Here is a 15,479-nt window from a genome sequence, read left to right as displayed (position 1 = left end):
TGGCCGACGGCACCCTGAGGAGGCCCACTCTATGGGAGCGTACAGGTCGATGGGAGGTAATCTGCGGCAGGAGGCGGTCTCGAAGGTATCCGGGTCCGATGCCATGGAGCGCTTTAAAGATGATAGTCAGCACCTTGAAGCGCACCCGGAAGGCCACAGGCAGCCAATGCAGCTCGCGCAGCAGCGGCGTCACGTGGGATGTATTCCTATATTCCCCAATCTGTTCTGGACTTTTCCTTCCGGGAGGTGGTCGTCTTTGCAGCATCTCTTTATCTGTTCCATTATAGTAGTAAAACACTGATTCCTGTCAACTTTATCTGGTAAAATGATGCACCATGGGAAAAAGCTTTTTGAACTTGGTACCTAAAATGTCCAAAATGGATTTAAAATCTAGATTTGAAATCTGGAAAATTTTATAAAACATTTTATTATATAAACATCATAAAGTAGTGATGACATAATACAAAAGGTTAGAAATATTTTATGTGCTGATGTTTGACTGTGTTCTACAGTTCAACATTTAACTGTATAATTTAATTCAACTGATTTAAAAATAACTTTAGTCCAACCACTCCAGGAAAAGCAAATGATTAACAAAATTAAAATGGGGGGGGGGAAACTTCTCTGAAATTGCTACCTTATTAACCCAAGGTTGCCTGCTGTGGCTGAAACCATCTCTGGAGATTGCTTGCTTTCTTAATAAATGTGTGCATTTGATTCCCATGTGTTTGGATGTGCCTGCCTATGCGTACATACCTATCCCTAATAGAAATCACATCCTACAAAACAAAAGGCAGGGTAAAGACAATTTTTTAAAAAGGATTAATTGAATGAGTGTCAGTGTTTTCCTTTTGCATACTCATACAGACAGTTCATAAATCAAGTGAAATAGTGATTATATGCTCACTTTCATTGATTTAGGGTTGGATTATAGCAGTATTGCTAATATAGCCAAGCAATACTGCTGATTTGATCTTGATCTGATTAAAATTAAAATAAGGTTTGCTATATGTAAAACTAATTGATTACTCATGTGCAATTACTGCTGTTTGCTTTCACATGCATGAGCCACAAATATTTTTCTTTTCACTGAAGCTCTGTCACTTGACAAATAGTATTTGTCACTGTATAAGTCATTCCTTAAATCTCCTTGCTTTTAATATCCTCTCATCATCCCAGCCCAACTGATAGGCTTACAGAGATGTATCTATTACCCCATTTAGTGAGAGAATGCTGCTCCATGCAGAAACACGCACCTGCTAGTAGTTGAAAGGAAAACTCCCTTTTGGACTTCTTGCATTGCACTTTGTAGCAAATCTGCTCATTTCTTTTTCTCCTGCTGCAAGTTAAGGTGCCTATTGGGATCCTATATATTATTTTTGTGATTTCTTTTTCTTTTTTTGGTAGATATAAACCGTTTTCTGCTGCCAGTTTCGTTTCTCTTCAGGGACAGTACTAGTTGCTCTATTCTCCATACTCGCAGGGGATAAAGCTACACATCCTGTGTCATAAAACTTTAGTCATATATCAAACTTCTCAAGTATAGGCTTAGCCAAATTTAAAAGTATTAAAAATATCATTCACATTTTCTCCATTAGGCATATTCCGGTTTCCTTATCGATGAGCAGCTTCAACTCACATTTTGAAATTCTGTTAACACAGGTAGTTCTCGTTTTACAACTGGCCAGATAGCGACCATTTAAAGTTATGACAGACCTACCTGGGGGCTAGTTATGACCTGGATTTGAAGTTTCGGCAGTCACACTCCCCACTTCACATAACCAAATTTTGGGCATTCAGCAGCCAAACCACATAACCCTAATCATTTGCAGCGTCCCCGGTCTCATGAGTGCATTTTACCTCAGTTTTGCTAAAACTGTCATTTACATCCATTGGTTCGCTTAACAATTGTGTTAACTTGACTATCCCAAAAAAGGTCATAAAATTGGGTTGGTCACATGACCGATCTGTTTTATGACTCACAACTTAAAACCATGATGGGCAGGCTCCATTATCGTTGTAAGTCAAGGACTACCTGTATGAGATTAAAAACTTAAGTTGCAAGGTACTATATATATTCCCTACTTGCAGTATAAAATGATTTAAAAGTTGAAAGAAAAAGAATAGAAATAGTCTACGTCTTCTATATAATACACACAGAGCAAAAGTGAGACAATGAACAATGCTTTTCAAATGGGAATTTGATATATGTCACAACATTTCTAGTCTGGAGGCAAAATTTCCCATGCTGATGGGAGTATCGGATCAGTCTGATCTGATTTTATTGTTACGCTTTAATAGTTAAAACCTATGATTCATAATGTGGAGTGCACACCCTAATCATTGAAGCAAACCTGTATATATGTTCTTATAAGGGCCATAGTGGCACAGTGGTTAGAATACAGTACTGCAGGCTAATTCTGCTGACTGCTGATTACCAACAGTTTGGCAGTTCAATTCTCAGCCTTCCATCCTTCCGAGGTCAGTAAAATAAGGACTCAGATTGTTGGGGGCAAAATGCTGACTCTGTAAACCGCTTAGAGACGGCTGTAAAGCAGTATATAAATCTAAGTGCTATTGCTATTGCTTATAGCTTTTCAGAAGTGCATTTGATGTCATTAATGGACTCCTGTTATCTTTTTCTTCTGTTTCATTGAGTGATATTGATATCATCATATATTTGAAAGTATGTGAATATAAATAGATTTTTCTGAGAAATAGTCCATTAGAAGAGAAATAATTGTTACACTATTTCTAGCACTATTAGTTCTGTTTTCTAGTACTATTTTAGATACACTATATAGATAATATGAGTAAAATAGACATGATTTTAGTAAATACTGTCTTTCCGCATCTTAGTTTTCATTGTTCTCCATTTTATAAATGCTGTGGCATAATTATTAAACATGTTTTCTGTTGTTTTGGTATAAGGTTTCCCTGGGGAACCCTCATTCATGCAGCTGCTCAGTGTTTCTGAAAGAGAAGGACCTTTGTAAACATATCTGCTGGTAAATTATTTTTATTAAAATGTAAAATGATAAAAAATTATCATTCTATATTTGGTGTGTATTCTGCAGTGCCTCTTAATGTTATTCAGCTTTTTAAAAGTCAGATATTATTCTGCCACCAGGGAGGGAGGAATCAAGATAGGATAAAATAGATAAAAGGACAAAAGAAGATAGGAAAGGAAAGGATGCTGAAAGATGAGAAAAACATGAGTAAGAAGAAGATAGAGGCAAGTTATAAGGTTTTCTTCTAGAAAGTTTTAGGTTGATTTTTTTTAGCATTGGAAGACAAAATGCTCAGGGGATTCATTCAGGACAGAGGCACTTTTGGAAATAAAGATAATATTGAAGGTCTGGCACTTTGCAATATTCCATTTTTATTTTTCTTTAATTTAAAAAAGGGATATGGGAGTATGCATGTACCAAAAGAGGAAATATCTGGTTTGGAAATTCAGTTAAATCTGTGCATAAGGAGAACTCCTAAACATCCATCAGGGAAAAGAGAAGACAGCATAAACCAAATACAAGTTAAGGAGGAGGGTCAAATAATTCATCACTTTGTTTGCTATGGGTTACAAGATACAATAAGAAATATGAATGACAGTTGTAAGCAAATACGTTTTACTAGATTTCATGCAGATGATATGCAACTTTAAGGAATATAGGGAACTATCTGGCACTTTTTCATAACTGTGCTTATGTTTGTATGTCTTTAAAATTGAAAAGCCAACTGCATTTAAATCGTAAAGTTACTGAATAAATTGTATTCAATTTGTTCTTTTATTTTTAGGTTATTACTAAAAAAGTTCAAACTTCCAAGAGACCATGAATGTAGGTATATAGGTTAATCTTATCCTTTTATTTTCTGTTTGGAACTCATTGCATGGAACATTTGCTTTTGTATTTGTATCCCCCAGAAACCCCGTCTCAATTCCCCGTCACTCAGATGGTCACCCCATAGCTGGCAGTGGGCAACCAGGATTGCTGGGAGGGAGGGCAAGAATTTCCAACAAACAAATGTATTGTATATTTTAGGGCTTCATTATACATATTAACATTATTATTTTCTTCTTCAACAGATGCTTTACAGATTGGTTTGTTAGAACGAGAAATTAACTATCTGCTTCAGAATCCACAACTTGTCCCCCAAGTAAAAATAATTGCCCATTCTGTTAAGAAATTGATAACAGTTGATGATGGGTATGTTAAACAAAAAAGTATTGACAATGAGGATATATGTCCTGTTTGCCAGGATATGCTACTCAAAAAAATGCTTCCTGTCACTTATTGCAGGTGAGTTCCTGTTGGATTTTAATTGCTGGGAGATAGTATCATATTTGTAATCATGCAGTTTGACTGATGGCATTTTCTTACATTTTCTTATACATTTGCAAGAGATCATGTTTGGGAGGAGTTTTAGGATGCATATCGCTGCCTCATTTGGACTCATGTCCATAATTCCACTTTGCTCTAGTAGAGGTGTTCCATGTGTCACTGGGCAAAAACTTGCAGCTCTCCTCAGGATGGCCTTGTTTGGCAGGCACTGCTGCTGTGAGTTTGGCAGCAACATCTGGAAAAACCACAAATTGATCCCTGGGTAGGCTGCTTGATATTTGGACCCACAGTTTTCAGGCTCACAAATACATCTAGTACTCTGTGAGAGTTTTAGTGATATTTCTCTTCCTGCAGGTTAGATTTTTTTTTATGTAAACAGCAATCCATGTTGGTTTTCAGGTTACTGTAGGACAGTGGTGGGATTCAGCTGGTTCACACCACTTCGGTAGAACCGGTAGCTAATTTTTTGTTGCCCAGGCCCAGAATGGACTTCCGGAAGCGACATCCACACAGAGAACCGGTTGTTCACATATTTGAATCCCACTATAGCTGTAGGATCTATTTTCTAATTCTATTCAGATTAGCCTGAAAACTCATGATTATCAAATTGATGCTGGCTGTGAAAGCACTGCATCACTATTAATAATTATTTCTTTTTCTAAGTAGATAAATAGGTAAAGTATTCTTTTTTATTTGGAATTCAAACTTTTAACTTTTCTTCATTAGAAGCAGTCTATGATTCTTTAGTTACCAAATACACACAAATTTAAAAAAGCATTTAAGCATCTTTGATAAAACTGTGTTATCTTCTTTTTGCTTTTATACAAAACAAACAGGATTTCTAAAATAAATTGCTAACCAAATTTTGGTAAATCATGTTATAGATAACTGGCAGAGTTGAAGATGGAATCCCTTGGTCCACATAGGCTGCTTATGACTTTAATCCTTATTTTGTATTCTCTAGAGCCTGGTCTAGATTATGCCATCATATTTTTATGGCAGATTCTATTTTTAAAATATTTCTTTATTTTTTATCAGTTACAATGTTTTGAGGATTTGGGGTTTCTTTTTTTAATTGTCTTTTTAATTTTTTTTTAATTTGGAGATTATTTTTGCTTCATACAACTTTCACATCATGGTCCCAGTGTGGTTTTCTAGTGTTAAAACATTGTCTATCCCTTTTCTAATGGATCACCTTGAATTTCATTATTTTTAGTAAGAATTGTTTATGTGGTCACAGAAAAATACTTACTTCCTGAAAATTTGTTATTAAGAATTTGATATATAAAATTCCATGATAACAAATGAAAAATAATGTAATTCTGATAAAATTTAAATTTATTAGAATAATTATTAAATCTATTTAAGTTATGTAACATTTCAAAAAATAATGAAGTAAATTTCTTGTGTACAGGTTTAGTTGTGGGAACAACATACATATAGTGTGTATGAAAATTTGGATTGATCATCAGCGAGATTTAGAGAAAAATTCTTTAGTGAAGTGCCCTCTATGCAGGGAAAATTTTGCCCCACTGAAGCTTATCTTGGAAGAATTCAGAAACTGCAAAAAACTTGTTACTGCAGCAGAAAAACAAAGTCTTAACAAGCACCTTGGAATCCCTTGCAATAATTGCAGAGTACTACCCATTGAGGGAAACTGCTACAAGTAAGCATTTAAGACATTTAAGTAGTTATACCTGAATTTGTAATGTTTTAAACATTTTTTTCTGTAAGGAATCAAAGATGTAACCTTTGTGATTATTATAAGTAGCCATATGTCAATTGTTGGCTCAAATTTTCATCTAGTTTATATATTTAGATAATGCCACATCTCAAAATTGTTTTATGAAAAGTTTATTGGTGAAAATCTTAAGCTCACTCACTGCCTAGTGAATAAGCTCTGTGGCACCCAGAACAACTAGCTCCCTAACAAAAAGGTGTAACAAAACTCTACTTTATCTGTGACTATATATCTTGAATCATAGGGCTCAAGTTTTATTCACATTAATAATTTCAATTTATATAGTTAGCTAGATGAGGTTTCCATTAAGAAGTATTAAAATTCAATGTGACATTTGTAACTATTTTTTAAAGATCTGTAATAGGAAATGATTAGACTCTAGTTTCTTTAAAAAATATGGTTGACACTAAAAATGTAAACATTTGGCTGTACAATTAATTTTAATGTTAATTATATATTTATACAATAGCATACTCTCAGACACTCAAACCATTCTCAGACACTAGGTGGTGCAAAAGTCTTTTTTTCTTCTGATTTAATTGATACTCTTGATCAGACATGTCAAACCCGTGACACCACATGACGTCACGCGACGTATCGGAACTTTTCTCCCATTGCTGGCAATGGGGTGGGCGCGGTTTCCTTGTGATGCATCCGGCCTGTGTGGGCCGGCAGTTTGACACCCCTGCTCTTGATTCATTGAGGAAAAATAATTTTGATATACATTATACCAATTAAATCAGAAGAAAAAAAAGACTTTTGCACCACCTAGTGTCTGTTTGAGAATATTTTTTTTCAACTTTCTTGATTTCATCTGAAGAAAATATAAATCAATTTATTGATAGCATCCAAGAGCATGAAAAGCTTCTAAACTACTGTGGGTATTGCACTATTTCAGTACGTAAGGCAAGATTGTACATTTAGATTCAAGTCTTCCCATCTTAGCACAGGTGTCCACAATGGGCCACAGTCATGAAAAAATGAGGCAATTTCACCCTATTGTCATTGCATCCTGACAATTTGGTGCAAGTACAGAAGTCATAAAATTGGTGCCATGGCGTCATGAGCCAGGTTTCTTCACTTTCCGCTCAGTTGCCCCTCTGCAAATGCATATGCTTGTTAATTAAATTTTTTAGCTTGTTGGCCTATTTTATTTTAAAATAGAACATTTCTTTAAATCAAACAAGATTTGTATAAATGCTGTTATTAATATTAATATTATTATTTCAAGGTGTACTGAATGTAGTAATTATCATCTATGCCATGGATGTTTTCAAAGCTTTTGTCATCCGTCACATACTTTTGCTTTCCGAGAGGTATAGTATAAATTCCCTTCCTTTAGAAAAAAACAAAACCTTAACACAGCAATTTAAAAAGCAGGCAATGGTAAAGGAAACTTAATTCTTCCCATCATGCCTTGTCTGCAAATCAGTTTTATTGAAGAATGATTCAGTGATTTTATTTTCTTGTTTTTCAACAGTCATGAATAATTCTGTACTGTAGTCTAAAAATCAAAATAAAGATGAGATCCTAAGCACTGTTTCAATCCAAGAAGGATCTCTCTGGTTAGGAGTGTTTACATTTGAGCTGATATGCATGTGAGACGCTATGCTACAGCAAGCAAGGTTAATTTGAAGCTTTCTTCTTTTAGCTGCTTTCCTTTTCTGGATAGAATATTGGGTTTCCTTTCAACCAAGTCCTTGGTTAATAGCTGTGGTGCTTTTAACTTAACCAGTGGCCCACTAGCCTAGTTCAGTGTATGTGTTGAGCAGTACAAACTCTCCCAAATCCTGAGTTGAGCATCCCACTACTTGTGGAGAATTCATAGCCTCTGAAGAAAACAAGGCGCTCTAATGAACACAATAGGGATGAAATATAGCTTTTTAAAAACAATATTTTCCCAATTATCCTTCCTCCTGTGACCTGCTTCCTTCTCCCTAAAATGAGAGTAAATATTCTGTGGCAGTTGATGTAGCTTTCTACAATTCTCTGGGAAAAGCAAGGTGCTGGTTGTGTAGAAATGCAGCTTCTCAAGTCATGCATCGTAAATGCCTTCCTATCTGCTTCTCTGGAAGTAAGGATGAGAAGAAAGTGTTATCTATGTTTGATCACTCCTTCATGGGCAGAAGATGTTAAAAATCATGAATCCTAGAATATAATTCAAAGGATTAATAGAACTGAAACTTTATAAAATAAGCTATTTGATCTAGTTCACGGGTGTCAAACTTGCCGCGTCACGTGACACGTTGTGACGTATCACAACTTTTTTTGCATTGCCAGAGCTGGGGTGGGCGCGGCCTCTGCATGATGCAACCAGCCCACGTGCCGGCAGTTTGACACCCCTGATCTAGTTCAAAAGATATTGTGAAATGTCATGTGTGCGTAAATGTGTAAAGATATTTCAAAAAGAAGCTGGCTTTTCATCCTGAAGACTTCAATTGATGAAAGCTTTGTAGAATTTATTTACTGTTTTGCTTGGAGATTTTTACCTCTTGTTTAACCTGCCTATAATACTGATAGTCTTGGTAGGCCTTGGTGCAGTTTTATTTGCTCATGTAACATACATAATTTTTCCTCTCTTCTGTCAGGAATACTGAGACCCAAACAGACCCAGCCCAAATGAAGTTTATAACTTACTAATACCAATCCTGAATCAGAATTATTTATACAAAGTGGATTCTGCCATCCTATTTGACCTTTTTTCAGAGCCTGTGTTCTACTTACTAATTAGGATAAACTGTTACCCTATGCCAGTGATGGTGAACCTTTTAGAGACTGAGTGCCCAAAAACCGGCCCCACCCCACCCTGGCCCCCGTTCCGACCCTGGTCCCACCCACTCTGGCCCCACCTGTCCTACCCCCACTGTGCCCCCGCCCACCCACAGGACCACTCATCGCCTCCATGGTCAGCCGCAGATCGCCCAGGCGACCCAGCAGCGCCATGGCGGCCACACCCTCTGCCTACGCCCCGCAGCATCAACTGCACGAGACAGGGCGCGAGGGTGGAGTCTTGTCCCCCCTGCCCAGCTACCATGTCCTTGGCTGCTCTGTTCCGCGCGGGCCATGCCCGGTCATGACTTTCCTCCAGGGGGGCTGTTGGGGAGGAGGGGGCCACGGGGGAAGGCGGGGCTGGGGCGACGGCACGCGTGCCCAGAGAGGGCTCTGAGTGCCACCTCTGGCACGCGTGCCATAGGTTCGCCACCACTGCCCTATGCCATCAAGTTGGTATCAACACTCAGTGATCATACAATGTGCGATCACTCTACCTTCTCCTGGATAATCTGTCCCAACCTGGCTTTTTGCATCTTCCCATGGTCTTTATCACCACTGTAACTGAGTCCATTCACATTGTTGCTGGTTTGTCTCTTCTCTTCTAAGCAAAACGTGTAGCAGCGATCTGACAAATTAGCAATTATTCAGCTTTTTTTCCCCAAGTATCATCTTTCATGTTTTTTTCTGCTATCAGTTTTACTGAAATGATAATTGTTAATAATTCCCTTTAAGCAATCTGTCCTATTGCTTAGTTTCTTTATATCTCTACTTCAGAAAAGGAATCAGAGATGGAAATCATTTGAACCAAAAATGCAACTGTCAACAACAGAAGAAAACCTGAAGATTAATCCAGAAGAGTTTAAAGAAGAAAAAAACAAGGAACCGTAAGATGAAAAATTCAATGAAATCCATTTCAGTGGTTTTTAATTAAAAAAACTTAAGGAAGGAGAAGTATGATTTAAGAAAGCAGTGATATTAATTATACATTTTAATCCCTTTTAATTTTTCATGGTATTTATAAAGAATTGTAATTTATTCCCAATGGGCTTCCATAGTTACAGTGAAACAAACATTCCTGTATTATTATTGACATTATTAGTAACTTTTTGTCATGCATCAGCCTGGAGTATTTATAATGAAATCCATTAGAAATCTTTCATTTTTATGATTTTAATTCTAACTAAAGGTAGCCCTGAGCTTACTTGCTCATCATGTTCTCAAGTGGTGATGGCCATTAAGTGAAATGATCTTGCTTAACAATCCCCACTCCCTGCTCTCCTTGATGCAGTTTTTAAATGACCACAGAGGATGATAACTGGAGCACAAGATGCCTCAGATAGCAGAGGCACTGGGAGGCCTAGCACAAGCGCCCCCTGCCCCAAGGCCTCCACACTCTGAGACACCCTGTGCTCCACTTCCCGCCCCCTGGGATCCCCACAGCCCTTGGGCCTCCTTCCCCGAGTCCCTGCAAGCCTTTCTTTTCCCCTTCATATGCCTGCAGGGCTGGGGTCTCTTCCCCATTCCCTGTCACAATTGCATACTTATGTTTCAAAGAACTCTTGAGCTCTGGAGGTTAGGGTGGGAAAGGAGGACAGGGCACGCACGTTGGTAGCCACGTAGATCGCTGAGCCAAAGCAATTTGCAGCTGTGTGATTGCAGAAGCGCCAATTTGGAAAAAGATGGACCCTTGTGGGATCCAAACAATGGAGAGGCTTCCTTTGCTTTGCTGAAGCAAAGCAAATCTTTCTGTTCCCTCCCCAACCTCCTGAGCTTTGGAGATCAATGAAACATAAGTAAGGAGTGTGTGGGACCCAAAGGGGTGGGAAGCAGGCCTAAGATGTGTGGGGACCCAGAGTGGGGGATGTGGATGGGAGTTAGGTGAGAGACACTGCAACATCCCTGCAGTTGGTTGTAAGGGTGAATGACCACAGGAACACTGCAGTGGCTGCAGTGGTCAGTGGTCGTAACTTTCCATCCAGGTCGTAAATAGCCTTTGGAGGTGTCTGCTGTAACTTTGAATGGTTGCTAAGTGACCAAATGTAAGTAAGGACTACCTGTACAATCAGCACTGTTTGCATTGTTTCTTTGAAATAAGATTTTAAAATCAGATAGATGGGTAAACTCATATGGAATAGATACTCTGTTACATCTCTTTCAGATGCAGCTGCATACCACAGCAGGTCCTGAACTCAATGCCCAATATAGTGATTAGGAAGGGCAGCCCTTTACTTGATCCAGGTTTACAGTGTAGACTCTGTTTGAAGATATTCTGCCTTGGTCAAGTTTCAAGGACCTTACCATGTAATCACAAGGTAAACTGAAGATGCACTTGAGCAGGAGCTTAGTTGTTTTTCTGAAACCCAGGTTAATTTCTGATGCAAGATTTTTCAAGCCATTGCAAAAACATAAAATGTGTAATATAATGTGTAATATAATAAAACGCAAAGCCTGCATGCTGCTGTGGTATACCTTTTTGATTATTGTTTTGCATTGAAACAGTCTCTATAGAGTTAGCAAGCAAAGTAGAGTCTGGTGTCTGAAACATTTATTTGTGAAATCAAGAAATTCTGTTTCGATCTTTAGTGTTGAAGTATCAAGGCTCTTGTCTACCACAATTCCCCTGATTTTTAGAACCAGAGACACATCAACTCCCAGAATAGTGCTTCAGGATAAAATAGTGCCTTTTTCCACAATCAGATAGTATTTATACTTTCTAAACATTCCTTTGATGTTAAGATACTGTATTGTGATAACTACTTTGGATTTTACTAAATTCAAGTTAGTACAATGCATGACTGTGAGTCAAGTCCAGCCTCAACCATGTAAACTCACTGGATGAGTTTGAAACAGTCACACTCTCATCCCAACCTGTGTCACAGAGCAGCTGTGGGCATAAAATGGCGGATCCCCATATGCTCTTCCAGGTTGGGTATGAAAATCATTAGTCTTTGCAGATATAGCTGTACAATGCTCAATGGATTTGGAAGATTAGTCTACATATTAGCTTAAGTTTTTCTTTTTCCTGCATTGTTATGTCTTCCTTTGTATCCAGTTTTTGTTGCTCCTTTCTCTTTGCTTTCTTCCTTTCTCAGTATAGGTCCCTTTTCCCATCACCATTTTCTTGTTTTTCTGCTACTTTGGCTATAAGGAGAAATCGAAATATGCATTTGTATACTATTACATTTCATGTAGAAGAGAAAATGGTTGGAATATGTAAACCAGGCTCAATTATTTCTGTAAATAGGTTACTTTATTTTACAGGGATTTTTAATTCATTAATATATGCTTATTTTGTCCTATTTGTGCTGTTTAGGAAGGCGCAGGGGGAGGGGGGAGAGGCAACGCAGTGATACTGTACATGTAAGGATATATCTGCACATATATAGATTGGGAAAGCTCCAGCCACTGGCAACTCTTAAATTGACAAGATAGGGAAGCTATATACCCATCCCATTGTTAAAAAAATATATGATTGGAACAATGCCTTTTCTGTCACAGCACCTTGTGACATAATCCCATTAGATTGGCCCATCCCTGCCCACCTTTCATAAAGCATTGAAGATCTGGATGTGCTCCAATGTTGGCTTTTACTTTTTTGAGAGGTTGGGGGGATTCACCCCTTAATATATTTTTCTTTTTTTTAAAAAAAAAAGTCTTAAACATGTTAGCCACCCATAGTCACATTTGCAAGATGGGCAGCCATGTAAATCAAATAAGTAAATATTTATTGGGGTAAATTCAGCTGTTACTTCACTTCCTCAGAATCCATTATAAACTTGGCTATGGCTGTGTGGCTACCCTTTAACATGAGCAAGATTTACTTACGTGTTTTTCAGTTATTATTTTCTATTTTCAGATGTTTTTAGTATCATTAAAGAGTTGGCAGAAGCCATTTAGATCCTTAAGTCCAATTATAGGCTTTGCAGGAATCCAAATTCAAGCATCCCAGACAAATGGCAATCTAGCCCCTGCTTGAACACATCCAATGAATGGAGCCTTTTCCCTCTCAAAGTGACTGGTTCCCTTTAGGAAGCTTTTCATTCAGAATCTCCCCCCCCCCTCTAAGTTAAATCCAGTATCTCGTGTCCTGCAGTCAGGAGTAAGTGAAAATAACTTTTTAGATATTTGAGGAATGTGATCATATCCTGCACTCTTTCAACACATTTTTTATTTCAGCCTTGCATCCATTTGTTATTCAACCTATACTTAAACTAGCCTATTGGAATAATTTATATAGTATTTTGCTTAATCTAAGACCCATTGTATTTACAACAGTTCTACAGACTATTAAATAACATTACCTTCAGTGATCAGTGACTACTAACTTTATTTCAAAACCTTCTAAATTAGCTTTTATTATTCTTAGCATCCCTCAGCAACCTGAACTCATTTTCAGGTGATCATTTTAAGCTTTTGAATACATAAAAAGGCAACTTATATTGCTTCAAAGGAAGCAAGTCAACAACTTCCTGGCTGTTTCCTAGCAAGTCCAATAGACCTTAATTAACAATTCTCTTAAAATGCATGACACAAGAGATAATATGAATGTTAGCAGACATCAGAGATGTCTCTTCAATCATGGAATTTACCTGTCTTAAGAACTGAATGGCAGTTCAGGTGTATGATTTCATTTCACATGCAGTATTTGACTCGTGCAAGATACATAAATAATGTTGGTGGAAAATTACCAAAGCTTAATACATTATGTATTTTATTTAGTTCCACAGAAAATGCATTGACCGTTGGCTGCAGAAAGAAAATGCATGTCCTATTGATGACCAGGTTGTATATAATCCATTAACTTGGGAGACGGCAACAAGCAAAGACAAAGTAAATCAATTAGGGTCTCAAGCAAAACATTTCCTTGCAAAGCAGTCTGGGCTGGATCTTTTTATACCAGGTACTGGATTGTCCATCAAACAAATAAAGCCTCACCATGTCATGGAGGTATCTCAAAGTAGTTTTCAAGGAAACTGTAACAAGAAAACAAATTCTGCAGCGACTGAGCAAAATTTAACATTGAATGGTTTCAGCTATCCTTCTACCAGAGATGCTGGTTCTAGCTTGCTTAACACTCAAAAACCAAGACATTTGAAATTTTCTAGACATATAAAGGGTTTAGTCCTTATTCCAAAGGCTCATGCTGATAAATTTACAGATAAAGTAGTTGGTACTGATTTAAGATTATGTGCAAATTATAAAACAGATTAAAATTAGAACGCTACACATTTTTTAAGAAAATAGATTACATTGTAGTTATTTGGATGTACAAAGGATCCAGATGCTTTAGTTTTTTATATAAATGTTTAAAAAATAGTGTGAAAATCATTTTACTTGGTTTGATATTCAATAAAGTTTTACATAAAATAGTGTTTATCACCATAAAAAAAGTCTCTTAAGTTTTTTTTGGCTCCAGTAAATTCAAATTTTCTTTAAGTCTAAATATCTAAACTACACTTTTGAATACATAAAATAAAATATATTCACCTATTTGTCCCAATTGTTTCTTAAGTGATTTAAACTCTAATTTCAGCTTAAACTGTAACTACACATTTCTGTGGATTTTTTGTTTTTTGCTGCATTTGGTGACTTTAAATGACTAATAATGTTAATCTAAACCAAGTTTATACTTATTAGCATCTTCAGTGTTTATGTCCCTCAGGAGATAAAGAGATGATTAATAAAAACATTTACTCTTTCTTGCTGATAGAAGTGGAATCTCCTACAAAGAGATAAATTGCTCTTGTAATGGCATTGTAAAAATGTTTTAATTATGAATGGTAACCCTAGTATAAACCAGCAAATTAATGTAATAGAAAATATTGCTTTTATAATATGAACAATAAATAGCAGGTATAGCAAAACATAGACCAAACAATTTGGATGTACAATTTCAATGGTCTACAAACTGGAACAAATGTTTTACAAAACTGCCACCCATATTAATATGTTAAAAATACAGAAAACTGGTACACAGAAATATAAACATCCCTGTATATAGGAACTTGATTGGAATTCTTGGGAAAAATATTTTCCCTGTTTGCAGAAAAGCCACTAGTTGTTGTTCCATTGTCATATTCCAATCTTGAGTTGTGTAAAAGTCCCTAAGTATTATCCTGTTACTTTTTTCAATTCATGTTAATAAAGAGCTGTACATATTTTGGATCGCTCAAGTGCTGTCATTACTAAATTTAATATTTGGGATGGTTTTTTAAAAAAACCTCAGAATATGGGTGAAAATCAGAATGTTGGATTTGAACTGATGCACTAGTAACCTATGCACATTTAAGAACCATATGCTATATTCAAAGAGATATTTTCTTTTATGGAGAAAATACCATATATGTTCAGGGTGTACATAGAGAATTGCAAAGTCACCATGATCATTGAACAATGATAGAACAAAGAGTAAAATAATGGGGATACTTGAACCAGTCATTCATATGTGCCATTTCATGTCATGAGCTGATCTTCTAATCAAGATTATAATTAATACTAGAACATCCATATGGATCAACAATGACTAGATTTCCAACTCTCAATATAATGGGTTCACCATGCATGACTGTCAAGCCTGTCACAACCCTTTAAACCTAAGATTATTCAGTATTACCAAGCTTGTCATT

General features: G+C 36.8%; 1 protein-coding gene across 1 annotated transcript in view; it reads left to right on the top strand.

Annotated features, from left to right (window-relative positions):
- Nucleotides 1-14,292, top strand: part of ZSWIM2 (zinc finger SWIM-type containing 2) — a 16,078-nt gene extending 1,786 nt beyond the window's left edge. The window contains exons 2-9 of the mRNA XM_015824099.1: nt 2,932-3,008; nt 3,796-3,836; nt 4,085-4,298; nt 5,755-6,006; nt 7,313-7,397; nt 9,628-9,737; nt 11,012-11,165; nt 13,573-14,292. Of these exons, the coding sequence (XP_015679585.1) occupies nt 2,932-3,008; nt 3,796-3,836; nt 4,085-4,298; nt 5,755-6,006; nt 7,313-7,397; nt 9,628-9,737; nt 11,012-11,165; nt 13,573-14,064 (1,425 nt within the window). The 3' untranslated portion in view covers nt 14,065-14,292. The remainder of the gene's footprint in view (nt 1-2,931; nt 3,009-3,795; nt 3,837-4,084; nt 4,299-5,754; nt 6,007-7,312; nt 7,398-9,627; nt 9,738-11,011; nt 11,166-13,572) is intronic.
- Nucleotides 14,293-15,479: the final 1,187 nt, after the last annotated feature.

The sequence above is a fragment of the Protobothrops mucrosquamatus genome, unplaced genomic scaffold (genome assembly GCF_001527695.2).
Source record: "Protobothrops mucrosquamatus isolate PMUCROS unplaced genomic scaffold, P.Mucros_1.0 scaffold_184, whole genome shotgun sequence".
Taxonomy (NCBI): Eukaryota; Metazoa; Chordata; class Lepidosauria; order Squamata; family Viperidae; genus Protobothrops; species Protobothrops mucrosquamatus.
The sequence above is the reverse complement of the archived record's forward strand: the minus strand, read 5'-3'. Positions and strand labels throughout refer to the sequence as shown.